General features: G+C 45.1%; 1 protein-coding gene across 2 annotated transcripts in view; it reads left to right on the forward strand.

The window, feature by feature from the left end:
- Positions 1-15,735, forward strand: part of dclk2a (doublecortin-like kinase 2a) — a 670,049-nt gene that overhangs the window by 225,599 nt on the left and 428,715 nt on the right. For both annotated transcript variants that reach the window (XM_041199370.1, XM_041199378.1), the window contains exon 3: positions 5,046-5,148. In XM_041199370.1, the coding sequence (XP_041055304.1) occupies positions 5,046-5,148 (103 nt within the window). The remainder of the gene's footprint in view (positions 1-5,045; positions 5,149-15,735) is intronic.

A 15,735-nucleotide genomic window follows, 5' to 3' on the forward strand; every position in this document is an offset into this window, starting at 1 on the left:
TTATCCAACAAGTTCAAGATTCTTGCTCCCTGTGTGGACGAGCGCAGGGACTGTAGTGAGGATGAGCAAACTGATCATAGCACCATGGTACAGGGAGCCATTCAAGTGGGGGGAGAAAAGAGGAGTGTAGTTGTAATCGGGGATAGTATAGTTAGGGGAATAGATACTGTTCTCTGTAGTGAGGATCAAGAGTCTCGAAGGCTGTGTTGCCTACCTGGTGCCAGGGTTAAGGATATCTCATCTGGGCTGCAGAGGAACTTGGAGTGGGAGGGGAAAGATCCAGTAGTCGTGGTCCACGTAGGTACCAACGATATCTGTAGAACGAGGAAAGAGGTTCTGCTGGGGGAATACGAGCAACTAGGGGCTAAATGAAAAAGCAGAACCAAAAAGGTAATAATCTGCAGATTATTACCTGAACGGCGAGCTGATTGGCACAGGGTCAATAAGATTAAAGAAGTAAATGTGTGGCTCAAAGATTGGTGTGGGAGAAATGGGTTCGAATTCATGGGACATTGGCATCAGTACTGGGGAAAGAGGGAGCTATTCTGTTTGGACGAGCTCCATTTGAATCATGCTGGGACCTGTGTCCTGGCATAACTAGGGTCGTAGATAGGGCTTTAAACTAAATAATGGAGGGGAAGCTTCAGTTGCATGGAAAAATAAAAAGTCAAAGTTTAAGGAGAGGGTAAGAGTGCAGGTTCGTGATGAGACTGATTGTTACCAAAAAATGAAAGGAAGGAACAGAGTATGTGAATGCCATATTGCACCAAAGAATCACATAAGAGTAGGAAAAATTGACAATAGGGCAAACTTAAAGACTTTGTATCTGAATGCGCGTGGCATTCGGAATAAAACTAATGAGTTAACAGTGCAAATAGAGATAAATAGGTATGATTTGGTGGCGATTACTGAGATGTGGTTACGAGGAGAACAGGTTTGGGAGTTGAATATGCAAGAGTACTCTGTTTCAGAAGGATAGGCAGGAAGGAAAAAGAGGTGGTGCAGCTTTGTTAGTAAAGGAAGAGATCAGTGCTATAGTGAGGAATGACATAGGCACTGGAGAGCAAGTCGTATAGTCAGTCTGGATAGAAATAAGAAATAGCAAGGGAAAGAAGTCCCTGGTGGGAGTAATCTGTAAGTCCCCAAACAGTAGTTCAACAGTAGGGCATAGTATAAACCAGGAAATACTGGGAGCATATAAGAAAGGCATGGCAATAATCATGGGTGATTTTAATATGCATATAGACTGGACTAATCAAATTGGCATGGGTAGCCTTGAGGGAGAGCTCATAGAGTGTATTAGAGATTGTTTCTTGGAGCAATATGTTGTGGAACCAATGAGGCTTTTCTGGATTTGGTTTTGTGTAATGAGATGGGATTAATTAATAATCTCATAGTAAAGGATCCTCTAGGGAAGAGTGATCATAGCATGCTAGAATTTCAAGTTCAGTTTGAGAGTGAGAAACCTGAGTCCCACACTAGTGTTCTGGAGTTAAACAAAGGTAACTACATAGGCATGAGGGCAGATTTGGCCCTAGTGGACTGGGCAGGAAGACTACAAGGTAGGACAGTTGATGAACAGTGGCAGATATTTAAGGAGATATTCAATTCCTCCCAAGTAAAATATATTCCAAAGAGGAAGAAATATGGTAAGAGAGGGAAAAAGCATCCATGGCTAAGTAAGGAAGTTAAAGATAACATAAAGGCAAAAACTAAGGCATACCAAATTGCAAAGGTCAGTGGCAGGCTGGAAGATTGGGAAACTTTTAAAGATCAACAAAGGGTCACTAAAAAAATAATAAAAAGAACAAATGTAAATTATGAAAGAAAACTAGCACAAAATGTAAAAATTGATAGCAAAAGTTTCTACAAGTGTATGAAAGGAAAGACAGTAGCTAAAGTGAACGTTGGTCCCTTGGAGAATGAGACTGGAGAGTTAATAGTGGGGAACGCAGAAATGGCAGAGAAGCTTAATCAATATTTTGCCTGAGTTTTCAAGGTGGAGGACACTAGCACCACCCCAATAGTAACAGGTAATGCAGAGGGGATAGAGAAGGAGGAACTTAGAACAATCACCATCACTAAAGAAAAAGTACTGAGCAAACTATTGGGATTAAAGGGTGACAAGCCCCCAGGACCTGATGGCCTACATCCCAGGGTCTCAAAGGAAGTGACAGCAGAGATAGTGGATGCATTGGCTATAATATTCCAAAATTCCCTGGATTCTGGAAAGGTTTGGAAAAATGCTAATATAACGTCCTTATTCAAAAAAGGGGGGAGGCAGAAAGTAGCAAACTATAGACCAGTTAGTTTAACGTTTGTCGTTGGGAAATTGTTGGAATCCATTATTAAGGAAGTAGTAATGGGGCATTTGAAAAGTTAAGGGGTGGTAGATTTAAATCAGCGATGAGGAGGAATTACTTTTCTCAAAGGGTCGTGAATCTGTGGAATTCACTACCCCAGAGTGTAGTGGATGCTGAGACACCGAATAAATTTATGGAGGAGATGGACAAATTTTTAATTAGTAACGGGTTGAAAGATTATGGGGAGTGGGTGGGAAATTGGAGTTGAGGCCGAAATGAGATCAGCCATGATCATATTAAATGGCGGGGCAGGCTCGAGAGGCTGAATTGCCTACTCCTGCTCCTAGTTCTTATGTTCTTATGAGGAAAGGTTGAGTGAGTTGGGCCTATACTCATTGGAGTTTAGAAGAAGGCGAGGTGGTCTTTTTGAAACATATAAGATTCTGAGGAGGCTTGACATGGTGGATGTTGACAGAATGTTTCCCCTCATGGAGGAACCTAGAACTAGGGGGCACTGTTTAAAAATATGGGATCTCCTATTTAAGACTGAGATGAGTAAGAATGTCTTCTCTCAGAGGGTCAGAGAGCAGTGGAGACTGATTATTGAATATATTGAAGGCTGCATTAGACAGAAATTTGAGATCAAGGGTTATGTGGAGCAGGCAGGGAAGTGCAGTTGATGCCGCAATCATATCAGCCATGATCTTATTGAATGGTGGAGCAGGTTCAAGGGGCCGAATGGCCTACTTCGGTTCCTATTTCTTATTATCCTAGATAATAAATACTAGCCGCAAAATTCAGCTCTGTAGCACATGTAGTTTCAGTGCAATGGATGCTGTTTTGATCCCAAAATAACATCTGTGCCCTGTGCACCCTTCCAGCTGGACACCATTTTGGATAGTCAGCAGCACTGGCGTTAGGATCATGCACCAGAAGTATGCTGAGTAAGCAGATTGTGATCTCAGTTAGTGTATAATGTTGATTTTATGCCAGCGCTGCCATTTTTGACTTTGCTATTCCAGCTTAACAATCTTTCTTAAATATGCATAGCTGAGCAAGTGTTCAGCAACAGGAAGGACACCCCCCCCCCACCCCTCCACCACCACCTATTTAAAGGAATAATCAGCAGCTTTCAGTAGTTAATGATTGATTTCTATTGACTCTGAGTTTGTAAGAGTGCTTGGTGGTTTGCTAAGTTGTATTAAGTTGGTGAAGTTGACAGGAAGTGATGTTGTACATGGAGGAGTTCTTGGTTGTGACTGCAAGGTTTCTGGTCAGAGCATGGGTGCTGAAGTTACCATTCCCCTTTTACTACCAGCATGAGAGGGAGTAGAGCAGTGGGAGCACAGAAGAGACCAAGTTGTTTGCAGAGGAAAGGGAGGAGGGCTTGGCAGGAGGCTGCATCTACCCAAGGTCTTCTAGGAACATTTCTCTTGCCTCAACCTAAGCCAGGAACAGTGTGTACATTGACTCCATTTTACTGCCAGTGGTTATGCGCCACAGTGTCCCGAACCCTGGAATGCACTCTCTGTCCTGTCGCAGCATTTGCACTTTCTTCCTGCTGAGAGACTCTTCCCCAGCCACTTCTACTACCAGCTGCATCAAGCTTGCACCTCCTTTAAGAGGTGCAGACTGGCTTTAAGTCATGTTAATCTCATATGAACTTGGGGCCCTGTCCTGAGGTGTGCAGCCACCCAGCAGTGTGATTAGTGCTGGACTCATTATGAGTAGCAGCATGAAGCTTGTATGCTGCCTACGTCATAATGAATGGATGTAGGTTAATCGTGCATCACAATTCCTGTGCCCGTTAATGGGCCTTATCCAGTTTCTCTCCCCTGTGAGTCTCCTATTGAATGGTGTATTGAACAACAAAACAATGAGTGCATTGCCTGATCCAGAGGTGACAGAATGGACACATATTATAACCTGTTAAACAGTAATCGCATCAGATAGGGATGCACAATTTCAGCAGTAACTGATTGTCCCTCTGCAACAAGCTCCAACTCATTGAAAACCATTTCCAGTATCTTCATTGTACAAAGTCTTGTTTATCAATCAGTGTAGTCGTTGCCAACCCCCACTCCCCGTCCTCTAATAAATTGATTTCAAGATGCTTATCTTCTGTACAATTCTGTCCATGGACTGCCTCAGCTCCTAGGACCCAGCTCACTCCCCGCTGCCCTTCTGAATTTGGAATATGTTACATTCTGTTCCCTTTGTCCCACCATTGGTGCCAAGACTTTCTGCATTTATAACTCTGCAGTCTGGATCCTCTTCCACCTTTCTGTACCTCTCCAACTTAAAATGCCGTTTCAAATCATTCCTCCCTTTTCCTGCTGGCACTCCTGCCTGTCCCTTTGAGAGGTAATATGGAACATTTGACTATGTTAAGGGTGCCATGTGAGTGTAAGTTATTGTCATAAGCAATAATTCGAAGCAACCAACTGAGTAAATATCTGTGTGATTATAACAACAATAAAAAGGCTTCAGCGGGGACACTTATCATCACGGCCTCCTTTGCTGCTTCCAGTTTTGACTGGTGAAGAATTAAGATGAATAGCTCCTTTTGTCCTTGGAATTGCACTTATCAGCCTTCAAGCAATCTTGGTTCTTAAAGTTAACACTATCCTATTATGTGTATTAAGGCACTGTTATTAAAATAGAGTATTAGAGTGCACTTCTATTTTGAGATTTATGCAATTTGTCTAACAGATGATTACTGTTTAATGTTTTATTTTTCAGATCATTTGCCTGCAGGATTTTTTTGGGGACGATGATGTCTTTGTTGCATGTGGTCCAGAAAAGTATCGCTACGCCCAGGATGACTTTTTGCTGGACAGTAGTGGTAAGATTCTGTGGCTCATTCTATGTATGATTCAAGCTGAATCTCTCTTTCTACAACAAGGAGCTTTTCCATTTGTCTGTATCTGAGGTGTCATTAATTGTCTTTCTAAAAGTAATGACATTGATTGTTTTATTTGAAGTTCTGCTAACCTGTGTGAATTGTTCCATACAAAATTGTTACATGCATTCTAACCAGATTACATCTATTAACTCAAATGCCTTCAAAATCTTAAAACACATTCAAATGAATCCCCTTAAATCTCTCAGCCTCAATTTATAATTGCTTGAACAGTTTTATTTAGATTAGAAATGCAGGGCACTTAGCATTTATCTGAAATTGTTTGAAACAGGCCTCATGATGAATACAAAAACAGAATTACCTGGAAAAACTCAGCATCGGCAGAGAAGAAAAGAATTGATGTTTCGAGTCCTCATGACCCTTCAACAGAACTAGGTGAATCCAAGGAAGGGGTGAAATATAAGCTGGTTTAAGGAGTGTGTGTGTGTGTGTGTGTGTGTGTGTGTGTGTGTGTGGCAGGGGGTGGGGGGGTTGGGTGGGGGGAGAGAAGTGGAGGGGGGGTGTGGTTGTAGGGACAAGCAAGCAGTAATAGAAGCAGATCATGAAAAGATGTCACAGACAACAGAACAAAAGAACACATAGGTGTTGAAGTTGGTGATATATATCTAAACGAATGTGCTAATTAAGAATGGATGGTTGGGGAATTAAGGTATAGCTCTAGTGGGGGTGAGGGGAGCATAAAAGATTTAAAAATATTTAAAAATAATGGAAATAGGTGGGAAAAGAAAAATCTATATAATTTATTGGAAAAAATAAAAAGAAGGGGGAAGAAACAGAAAGGGGGTGGGGATGGAGGAGGGAGTTCAGGACCTAAAGTTGTTGAATTCAATATTCAGTCCGGAAGGCTGTAAAGTGCCTAGTCAGAAGATGAGGTGTTGTTCCTCCAGTTTGCGTTGGGCTTCACTGGAACAATGCAGCAAGCCAAGGACAGACATGTGGGCAAGAGAGCAGGGTGGAGTGTTAAAATGGCAAGCGACAGGGAGCTTTGGGTCATTCTTGCGGACAGACCGCAGGTGTTCTGCAAAGCGGTTGCCCAGTTTACATTTGGTCTCTCCAATGTAGAGGAAACCACATTGGGAGCAACGAATACAGTAGACTAAGTTGGGGGAAATGCAAGTGAAATGCTGCTTCACTTGAAATGAGTCTTTGGGCCCTTGGACGGTGAGAAGAGAGGAAGTGAAGGGGCAGGTGTTACATCTTTTGCATGGGCATGGGATGGTGCCATAGGTGGGGGTTGAGGAGTAGGGCGTGGTGGAGGAGTGGACCAGGGTGTCCCGGAGGGAACGATCCCTATGGAATGCCCACGGGGGGGTGAAGGGAAGATGTGTTTGGTGGTGGCATCATGCTGGAGTTGGCGGAAATGGCGGAGGATGATCCTTTGAATGCGGAGGGTGTTGGGGTGATAAGTGAGGACAAGGGGGACCCTATCATGTTTCTGGGAGGGAGGAGAAGGCATGAGGGCGGATGCGCGGGAGATGGGCCGGGCACGGTTGAGGGCCCTGTCAACGACCGTGGGTAGAAAACTTCGGTTAAGGAAGAAAGAGGACATGTCAGAGGAACTGTTTTTGAAGGTAGCATCATCGGAACAGATGCGACAGAGGCGAAGGAACTGAGAGAATGGGATGGAGTCCTTACAGGAAGCAGGGTGTGAGGAGCTGTAGTCAAGGTAGCTGTGGGAGTCGGTAGGCTTGTAATGGATATTGGTGGACAGTCTATTACCAGAGATTGAGACAGAGAGGTCAAGGAAGGGAAGGGAAGTGTCAGAGATGGACCACATGAAAATGATGGAGGGGTGGAGATTGGAAGCAAAATTAATAAATATTTCCAAGTCCCGACGAGAGCATGAAGCAGCACCGAAGTAATCATCGATGTACCGGAGAAAGAGTTGTGGAAGGGGGCCGGAGTAGGACTGGAACAAGGAATGTTCCACATACCCCATAAAGAGATAGGCATAGCTGGGGCCCATGCGGGTACCCATAGCCACACCTTTTATTTGGAGGAAGTGAGAGGAGTTGAAGGAGAAATTGTTCAGTGTGAGAACAAGTTCAGCCAGACGGAGGAGAGTAGTGGTGGATGGGGATTGTTTGAGCCTCTGTTCGAGGAAGAAGCTAAGGGCCCTCAGACCATCCTGGTGGGGGATGGAGTAGTAGAGGGATTGGACGTCCATGGTGAAGAGGAAGTGGTTGGGGCCAGGGAACTGGAAATTGTTGATGTGACGTAAGATATCAGAGGAATCACGGATGTAGGTGGGAAGGGACTGGACAAGGGGAGAGAGAAGGGAGTCAAGATAACGAGAAATGAGTTCTGTGGGGCAGGAGCAAGCTGACACGATCGGTCTACCGGGACAGTTCTGTTTGTGGATTTTGGGTAGGAGGTAGACGCGGGCTGTCCGAGGTTGGGCGACTATCAGGTTGGAAGCTGTGGGAGGAAGATCCCCAGAGGAGATGAGGTCAGTGACAGTGCTGGAAACAATGGCTTGATGTTCAGTGGTGGGGTCATGGTCCAGGGAGAGGTAGGAGGAAGTGTCTGCAAGTTGACGCTCAGCCTCCGCGAGGTAGAGGTCAGTGCACCAGACAAAACAGCACCACCCTTGTCAGCGGGTTTGATGACAATGTCAGGGTTGGACCTGAGAGAATGGAGTGCAGTAAGTTCAGAGAGAGAGATTAGAATGGGTGAGAGGAGCAGAGAAATTGAGACGACTAATGTCGCGCCGACAGCTCTCAATGAAAAGATCAAGAGAAGGTAAGAATCCAGAGGGAGGGGTCCAGGTAGAGGGAGAATATTGGAGCTGGGTGAAAGGATCCATTGAACGGGGAGAGCACTAGTGCCCAAAGAAGTGAGCCCGGAGACAAAGACGGCGGAAGAAGAGTTCAGCATCATGCCGAGCCCGAAATTCATTGAGGTGAGGGCGTAGGGGTATGAAACTAAGTCCTTTGCTGAGCACTGAACGTTCAGCATCGGAGAGGGGAAGGTCAAGGGGTATAGTGAATACACGGCTGGGGCTGGGATTGGAAGATGGGGTGGGGACGGAGAGACAGGCAGGGGTGGAGGGTCCTAGATGAGTGTTGGTTTCGATGAGTTGTTGGAGCTTGTGTTCCTTAGCACTTGAGAGAAAGAGAAAAGTTTCTTGTTGAGACGTTACCAATGATGAATTTACCCCATGATGAATAGCCTGGTGTCTGCTGAGTCAGCTGGTCTTGGAGTTGGCAGCAGGGTTGCTGCCTCTATGGAGAGAGGAAGGCAGCCAGGGTTCCTTTTTTTGGCCATAATTCAGCACTTCCGCTGGAAGCCTATTATTTTATTGTTCGGTATGTATAGTCTTAGCTATGATGCCTCAGGAATTAAGTGTCTTTTGGGGTTCATAAATGGATAACTCCCACTTGTGTAAGATATAAGGGGAAGCCTAGTACCCATGGAACTTTACCTAATCAAGGAGCTGAGTCCTTCAGGTGAGGCAAAGAGAGAAGAGGAGGAACTTGACCAAGAAAAGAAGCCATCTTTTCATATAAGCAGCACCAGCCACTATCTTAACAAAAATCTATTTGACTGGTATCTAAATATTGATTAAGAGACTGTTTGTGATGGTCAGTGTTAAATGGATTGGACACCAGATTTTACGTTATCTCATTTCAAACTAGTGGTTTAATAATGGTATTAAAATGACACCATCAAAAATCTAAACCTGATTTTATAGGGTGGCAGGAGGATGGCAGGCACAAGCCAAGGCAGGAGGGAAACCCCCATAAAGGTGTCAAGAGTAGGCCTGGGCCATTTTACTCCAGGCCACGTTATCATCCTGCTAGGAGAATCCCATCGGAACCTATTGGGAATGGTGAGGTCAGCAGGTTGGAGCAGCAATTCTGGCAGCAGGAGGCCACTGTCAGACACCCATGGGAAATGTCGCCGGCATAAGATAAATGGGAAGTGGGGGGTCTAGAGGGGAATGTAATGAGGAGAAGTGGAGGGAAACCCTGGACAAGGAAGGCCTAAAGTTTCCTTATGAGCCATTGAGGAATATTCCTGCCTTTCCTCGCTGTTGAGAAAATTGTAAAAATAAATGAACGTTCAATTTACTTGGGTCCCTTGTGATCACAATCAGCCTTCACTGGTGGCTGCCCTCCAGTTAAATTGGCAATTTGAATCATGTCAGACAAAAGCAAAATATTACAGCTGCTGGAAACCTGAAATAAAAACAGGAAATGCTGGAAATACTCAGCAGGTAAGGCAGCATCTGTGCCTTGACCATTCTCGCAAGTTTTTGGTAAGATTCAGTTAGGGATTAATAAGGTTTTATTTAAAGTAGACACGTTTAAGATTCAAGACACTTGCTCGATGAATAAAACCACAAGATTCCACGGGTTTTGAACAAAGTTAAACTTTACAAGGTCAGAAAGATAAAACAATTTACAATATCTTCTTATACTCTAATATTCAGGTTAAGTATGAGGCACACGTGAATTAACAATCAAACTGTGGTTGAACACACCACACTGCACAATAAATGCCAAATGCAACCAAGACAGAGTCCATGATTTCTCAACAACTCACCCAGATGTAAGTAAACACTGTGAGTTAACCAATTTCACTGAAACTCTGTCTCTCTCATGAGGGATTCCAGTCTTCACCTTTGAAAATCTAACCTTGGAATTCTCTTCAAAAGTCACTCCAACTTGGACAGCATTAACAATGGCCCACCTCGCAGGGTTTCAATCTTGTCTTGGATTCCCAAGTAAACATTCAAGCACCAACTCACAAGCACAACTTCAGATCTTCAATTAAGCCGAACAAAACAGTACTGCTCCAAAGGGGTACCTTTACCCCAGATGCTAACAGTATGGAATCACCAACCTTCAGCTGCCTTCTACACTTAAAGTCTGCTCTTCGCATCCCTTTTTCTGTTTGGAGCCTATTTCTCTGCTCTTTTTTAAACTGATTTGGGAACTTTTCTTGTCCCTGTCCCCTCTCTGGGATTCTTCTTTTGGGATCCCTCCCTGTCCCCTTTGTTGGGACACAATGGCGCTCTGTTGCCAGTCATCTGACCCAGGTTTTGGTGTTGCTTTTTCCTCCTCCACAGGTGCACTGGGCCCAAAAAAAACATAAAAATTGCAGAACTGCTCTTGTGCAGCCTTCTCCTGGTCTGTGCATGCGCAAAAGTTCCAAGGTCCATCAGGAATTAAAGTTCCTGACCTCTGCTCTCAACAAGGTTAAGTATAGTTTTCATAACAACCTGAGAGAAACAGAATTAATGTTCCAGGTCAATGACCTCTCATCAGAACAGAGTCTAAATTGACCCGAAACATTGGGCTGAATTTTATGGGGGTGCACCTTGCTCACCACCACCGCTCCCCCCCGTCTGGAACAAAAGACATTTGGAAAGCAAACAACTTTAAATAAGGCTGCCCGCAATGATAACATGGTGAGGATGGCCTTTATTACCTGAGAGTAGAACTTCCGTTTCTCAGTGGAAGGAGGTCCCGCCCTCGAGAGTTGTCAGCCAATCTGAGGATACTGTCACCTTCAGTGGTTTGAGCCAAGCCGTCGGCTATGGTCTCAGCAATGGTCGTTCTAGTAATGACGAATGCCGTTTCCACCATAGGGGTTGGGACATGCAGGTGGACCTGTTGCCCTGTGAGTCTGACCTTTGTTGCCTCCAGTTGTGTGACACATTCTTCTGCAAGAGAGAAGAAAAGTGTGTCATTGAGTGTGTCATGAAACGGTTTGGCTGATGTGGCTATCATGGATAGTTGACTGTATGCGCAAGCTGTGAGATGTTGGGTGTGAGATCTGTGGTACTACAAAATATGTGAGGGTGAGGTGAAGCATATGAAAGTTGTGAGACCTGCTTGGTGGAGGTTATTGCTAGGTGTCATTGGTTTTGGTGGGGGAGTAATTTAAGCAGTAAATCAGGCTACTGGTACAGCTGGTAGGAAATGGCATTTGAAGGTACATTAATTTAGCTTGACCACTTGAATAATTGAATTTCTGGAGACATCCAGGTTCATGGGGCTTGACTCCTGGCATTGACCGCTCAGCTCTCTGCTCCCACGGCCTAATGAGCATATGCCTAAAGGGTCTCCTGGCCTCCTGTAGTTATAGGACACCCCTCCTACTTCCCACTTCCCCACCAAGGCCTCCAGTGCAGTGTTGGAAACCTTGCAGCCCACTGTTGTGCATGTTGTGCCACTATTCACTGCTTTCTAGGTCAGATTGACTTCCTACACGGTTGCCAGCACCTGCTTTAGCCATATTTCACATCCTGTTTGAGATGTGGAGGCTAGCTATAACTGTTGCTGGGCTGCTTACTAATGCATGGGACTAATTAACAGTGTGGTTAGTGGAGACAGCACACAGCAATCATTCAAATGAGCAGGCACCACGAAGTATTGCAGTCAATGGACACAGATTAATCGCACATCATTATCCCTGTGCCTGATTTCATCCAATTTAGCTCGCAGAGTCTTATGCATTTCTTGTCAAAGAGAATGGCAGCATGTTTCAATTTGTTGTCTAAATTTTAAATTTGAGTGTTGAAAGGATTCCATTAGATGAATTATGAAGTTCATACTCACTGTGAGATTCAAATGCTTTGAACCATTCGACCTAAATTGCTGTAATAGCTATACAATGACAAATTATAATGAATAAAAGGGCAGACCGAACATGAAGACAAATTCATCCTGATATCAGATAAAGTAATAAAATTTAATAAGCGTTAATATTTTTTACTTTTGTTGATCTAATGTCACATATCAGATTTTCTCTACATATTTATTAAATCCAGTAGATATCACAGATGATCTTCATGCTAAGATGTCAGCTGTGCTTCAACTGGCAGCAGCCTTGCTTCTGAATCAGAAGGTTGTTCTGGATTCAAGTCTCATCCGAGCATTCCACTTGAGCAGCACATCTAAGGTGACAAGCCACTGTGGTACTGAGGGAGTGTTGCTCTGTCAGTGGTGCTGTCTTTTGGATCAGCAAACAGAGAGCCGTCTACCCTCTCAGGTGGATGTTAAAGATCTCATTGCACTATTTCAAAGAAAAGTAAAGTTGTTCCCTGTCTCCTGGTCGATAGTTATCACTCAACCAACATCCTGAAACAGATTATTTTCTCATTACCTCTTTAATGTTTTTGGGACCTTCTTCTGTACAATTTGGCTGCTGCATTTCCTACATTAAAACAGAGACTGCATTTCAAAAGTACTGCAATGGCTGTAAAAGCACTTTGCGACATCCTGAAAGATGCCATATAAAGCATGTCTTTAACAGGCTCACAGAGCAGCCACATTTAGAGTAAGTCACCATTATTATAACACAGAAATGCACCTTTTTGCTTTTAAAAGCAACCTATGGATTTTTTGCCTAAAAATTGAGTTTTCCTGAGATTTAATTTCTGAGATTTTTTTCCATTCTTAAGTAAGATTTTAGCATAAGTAAAATGTGCTTCAAAATTTGAGTGTGCCAGAATTGTCCTACCATTTTTTGTTGTGAGCTTGTTGGGCTCACTTTTTAGATTTTCACAATGCTATTTCATGGCCTGTAGGAATATGCGAGAGCACAATTTTGTATGCTTAATATAGATAAATGAGAGCATTAATATTTAGCTCTCCACTTTCTAAGTTTTGGGTAAAGATCTTAGCCGCATTCAGTTTTCCCAATCAAGATAGATATTAAAAGGCAAGCTGGATTCCTGAAAATGGGTTAGGAATACTTGAAGGAGAATAACCTATATATTAAATATATGCATGCATACATATGTTTTGTTTTCCCCGGTTTTAATGCTGGTAAGTAGAACAAAGAACTTGGATTTAAATGTCAAAGAGACAAATGAGCACATAATTAATTTTAGTGATCTTAGTTGAGGCAAATATGAACTATCCATTCTTCAAGATGTGGCATGGGATCTTTTATATCCAATGAGAATTTTGCCTCTCACCCAATAGCTGACAGCTCCAACAGCACAGTGCTTACTCACTATTACTTGGTACCGAAGCAGCAGCCAATGACGGCTTTTCACACCGTGCATTAATTATGCATTCCTGTGAAAAATGGCTGGGAGGAAAGGCTGACAAAGGATCAGAAGCTTTTAAAGTTTCATGCCTGCGTCTCTATAACATGATCCTGATCACAGAGCGTAAGCAAGCTGCCCTCGGCCAGACAGGAGTCAGAAATTCTCAGAGGCTATGTGAAGATTTTTGGAGTGTCCGCACTGTATGTCGTCATCATCCTCCTGCAATTGAGCGACTATTAGGGCCTCCGCTGTGTCTCCATGACAGGAGCTTTATTACAGAGGGTATGTGCACTGCCATTTGCCAGACTGGAGTCAAATGTTCATAGATGCAATGTGACAATCTATGGTGTCCCCTTACTGCATGTTGTCACCATTCTCCACAAACCTGGCAGCCATGAGGGCCTCCCAAGCGCACCTGCCTCGTCTGGCCAGTGTGAGGGCCTTATCGCCATCATTGTCGCCTTCGAGGGCCTCATCACCGTCAATGCCCTCGTTATCGGAGGAGACCTTCAGCTCCTCCATCTCCTCCTCAGCCAGCTCCTCTCTCCATTGCAGCGCCAGGTTATAAAGAGCACAGCAGACAATGATTATGCGTGACATCCTCTGCAGGCTTTATTGCAGGAACGGAATCTCATTTTCAGCATTCCGATTGCTTGCTCCACCAAGTTGTGATCTGCAGCATGAGTCTCGTTATTACCTTCACTCTGCTGCACTCTGAGGCCACCACACAGGTGTCATCAGCCATGTCCGCTGTGGGCAGCCCTTGTCCCTGAGGAGCCATCCCTGCAGCCTCTGTGGACTCTGGCAGGTGTCAGGGATTTGTGACCGACTGAGAATGTAGGAGTTGTGGATACTCGCTGGAAATCTCGCACACCAGCTGCATATTCAGCGAATGGAATCCCTTGCGGTTGATATAGTTGACCGAATGTTGTGAGGAGATCTGAACACCATGTGAGTGCAGTCAGTGGCACCCTGCATCCGTGGGAAACCTGAGATCTGGGCAAATCCAATCGCTTCTGCATCCTGGCTTTCCTGGTCCCAGGCGAAATGCATAGAGTTGTCTTCCCTCGTGAAGATGGCACCTGCGACCTCATGGATCCATTTGTGGGTGGAGGCTTGTGATACCCCACAGAGATCACCTGTGGAGCCCTGAAAGGAGCCACTTGTGTAAGAATCAACTGCTGCTGTCAATTTCACTGGCCATTGGCAGTGGATGCCCTCCATGTCCACCCGGCGCCAAATCTTGCAGTTGCTGGCAGATGTGACTGACCAGTTCTCTAGACATCTGCAGTCTTCGATGACACTGATTCTAGGTCATCTGCAGGACCCTGGGTCCAGCTAGGTGCTGACCAGCGACGGCTTGCTGTGGCTCTTGGGCGCCATGTGCATGTGCACCAGCCTCCACTTCTTCCAGAGGGTGCTGCTCTTCCCTCTTTGCAGCCAAGTGCCTCAGGTGCTCTCTTCTTTGTTGTCTTCATTCTCTGTACACCAGGCTCCATGATCCTGATCCTCCTGCAAAATGAAAGAGAGAGATGCGTGGGTTAGCTTGGGTGTACCAAGATCCTGTCTTGATTGAGTCTGAAGGCCCCTTAACGCATTCCGAGAGTGCTGGCCACCACTTGGAAGGCCAGAGATTAGTGCACTGCTTGGCTGCCCAAAAACCCACCTTGCTCCACCCCACTTCATCTGACCAATTGGTGGCAGCTTCGCCCACTGGACTGCATGCTGTGATCTCAGCTCAGGCACAGGCATTCTCCTAACCCGCGCTGCAAGGCTGCACTGTTAACTTGAGCCATGGGGGAGACTGGTCCAAAACAGGATGATAACATTGCAAGGGGCTGTGAGCACCTCCACCAGATACTGCTCCATGGCCAGCTTTAGCAAGGAGATTGTACAATGTGCCCATTTGTCCAACTGTTCTTCAGTCCACTAAAATGCTTATTAGTTTGCAGTCCGTACCTGAGAGGTGAAAAGCACTTGGTGGCACTTTGATGCCTCTGCGTTGCTTGAGTGGGCAGAGAAGCTAGGTGCCCGACTCCATGCATGTTAATGTGGCTGTGCCTGAAGTGTCTCAGCTGCAGAAGAATGGTCACTTTATGCAAGGTTTCCCTATTGCGTGGCTGCTTCCCTCGTCCACCCCCCCACCCCCACATGTGCTTGTGCACTACCTTCAACCGCAGGGCAGCCTTTGCCCCACCCCCAAAGTGGGTAACCTTTGCCCCCCTCCCTAACCAATGAAGTCCAACAGGTGACCCAGGCAAGTGCTCCGCAACGTTACTGTGCACTCACCTCCGAGTTCCCCTCATCCTCTCAAAGTGCAGCCTGCCAAGTGCACGCCTTTTATACGCTGTTGTGAAACACACTGTGATTGCAAGCTGACATGGGCGGATGATCCAGCGGGTGGGGGGGATTGAGTCCTGTGCTCCAGCCTTATAAAGAAATGCTGATGTATTACAATGAGATTCCTGAAGTCCGATTGTGAGAAATGCGGCCTGCCATTG

The sequence above is a fragment of the Carcharodon carcharias genome, chromosome 1 (assembly GCF_017639515.1).
Source record: "Carcharodon carcharias isolate sCarCar2 chromosome 1, sCarCar2.pri, whole genome shotgun sequence".
NCBI lineage: Eukaryota > Metazoa > Chordata > Chondrichthyes > Lamniformes > Lamnidae > Carcharodon > Carcharodon carcharias.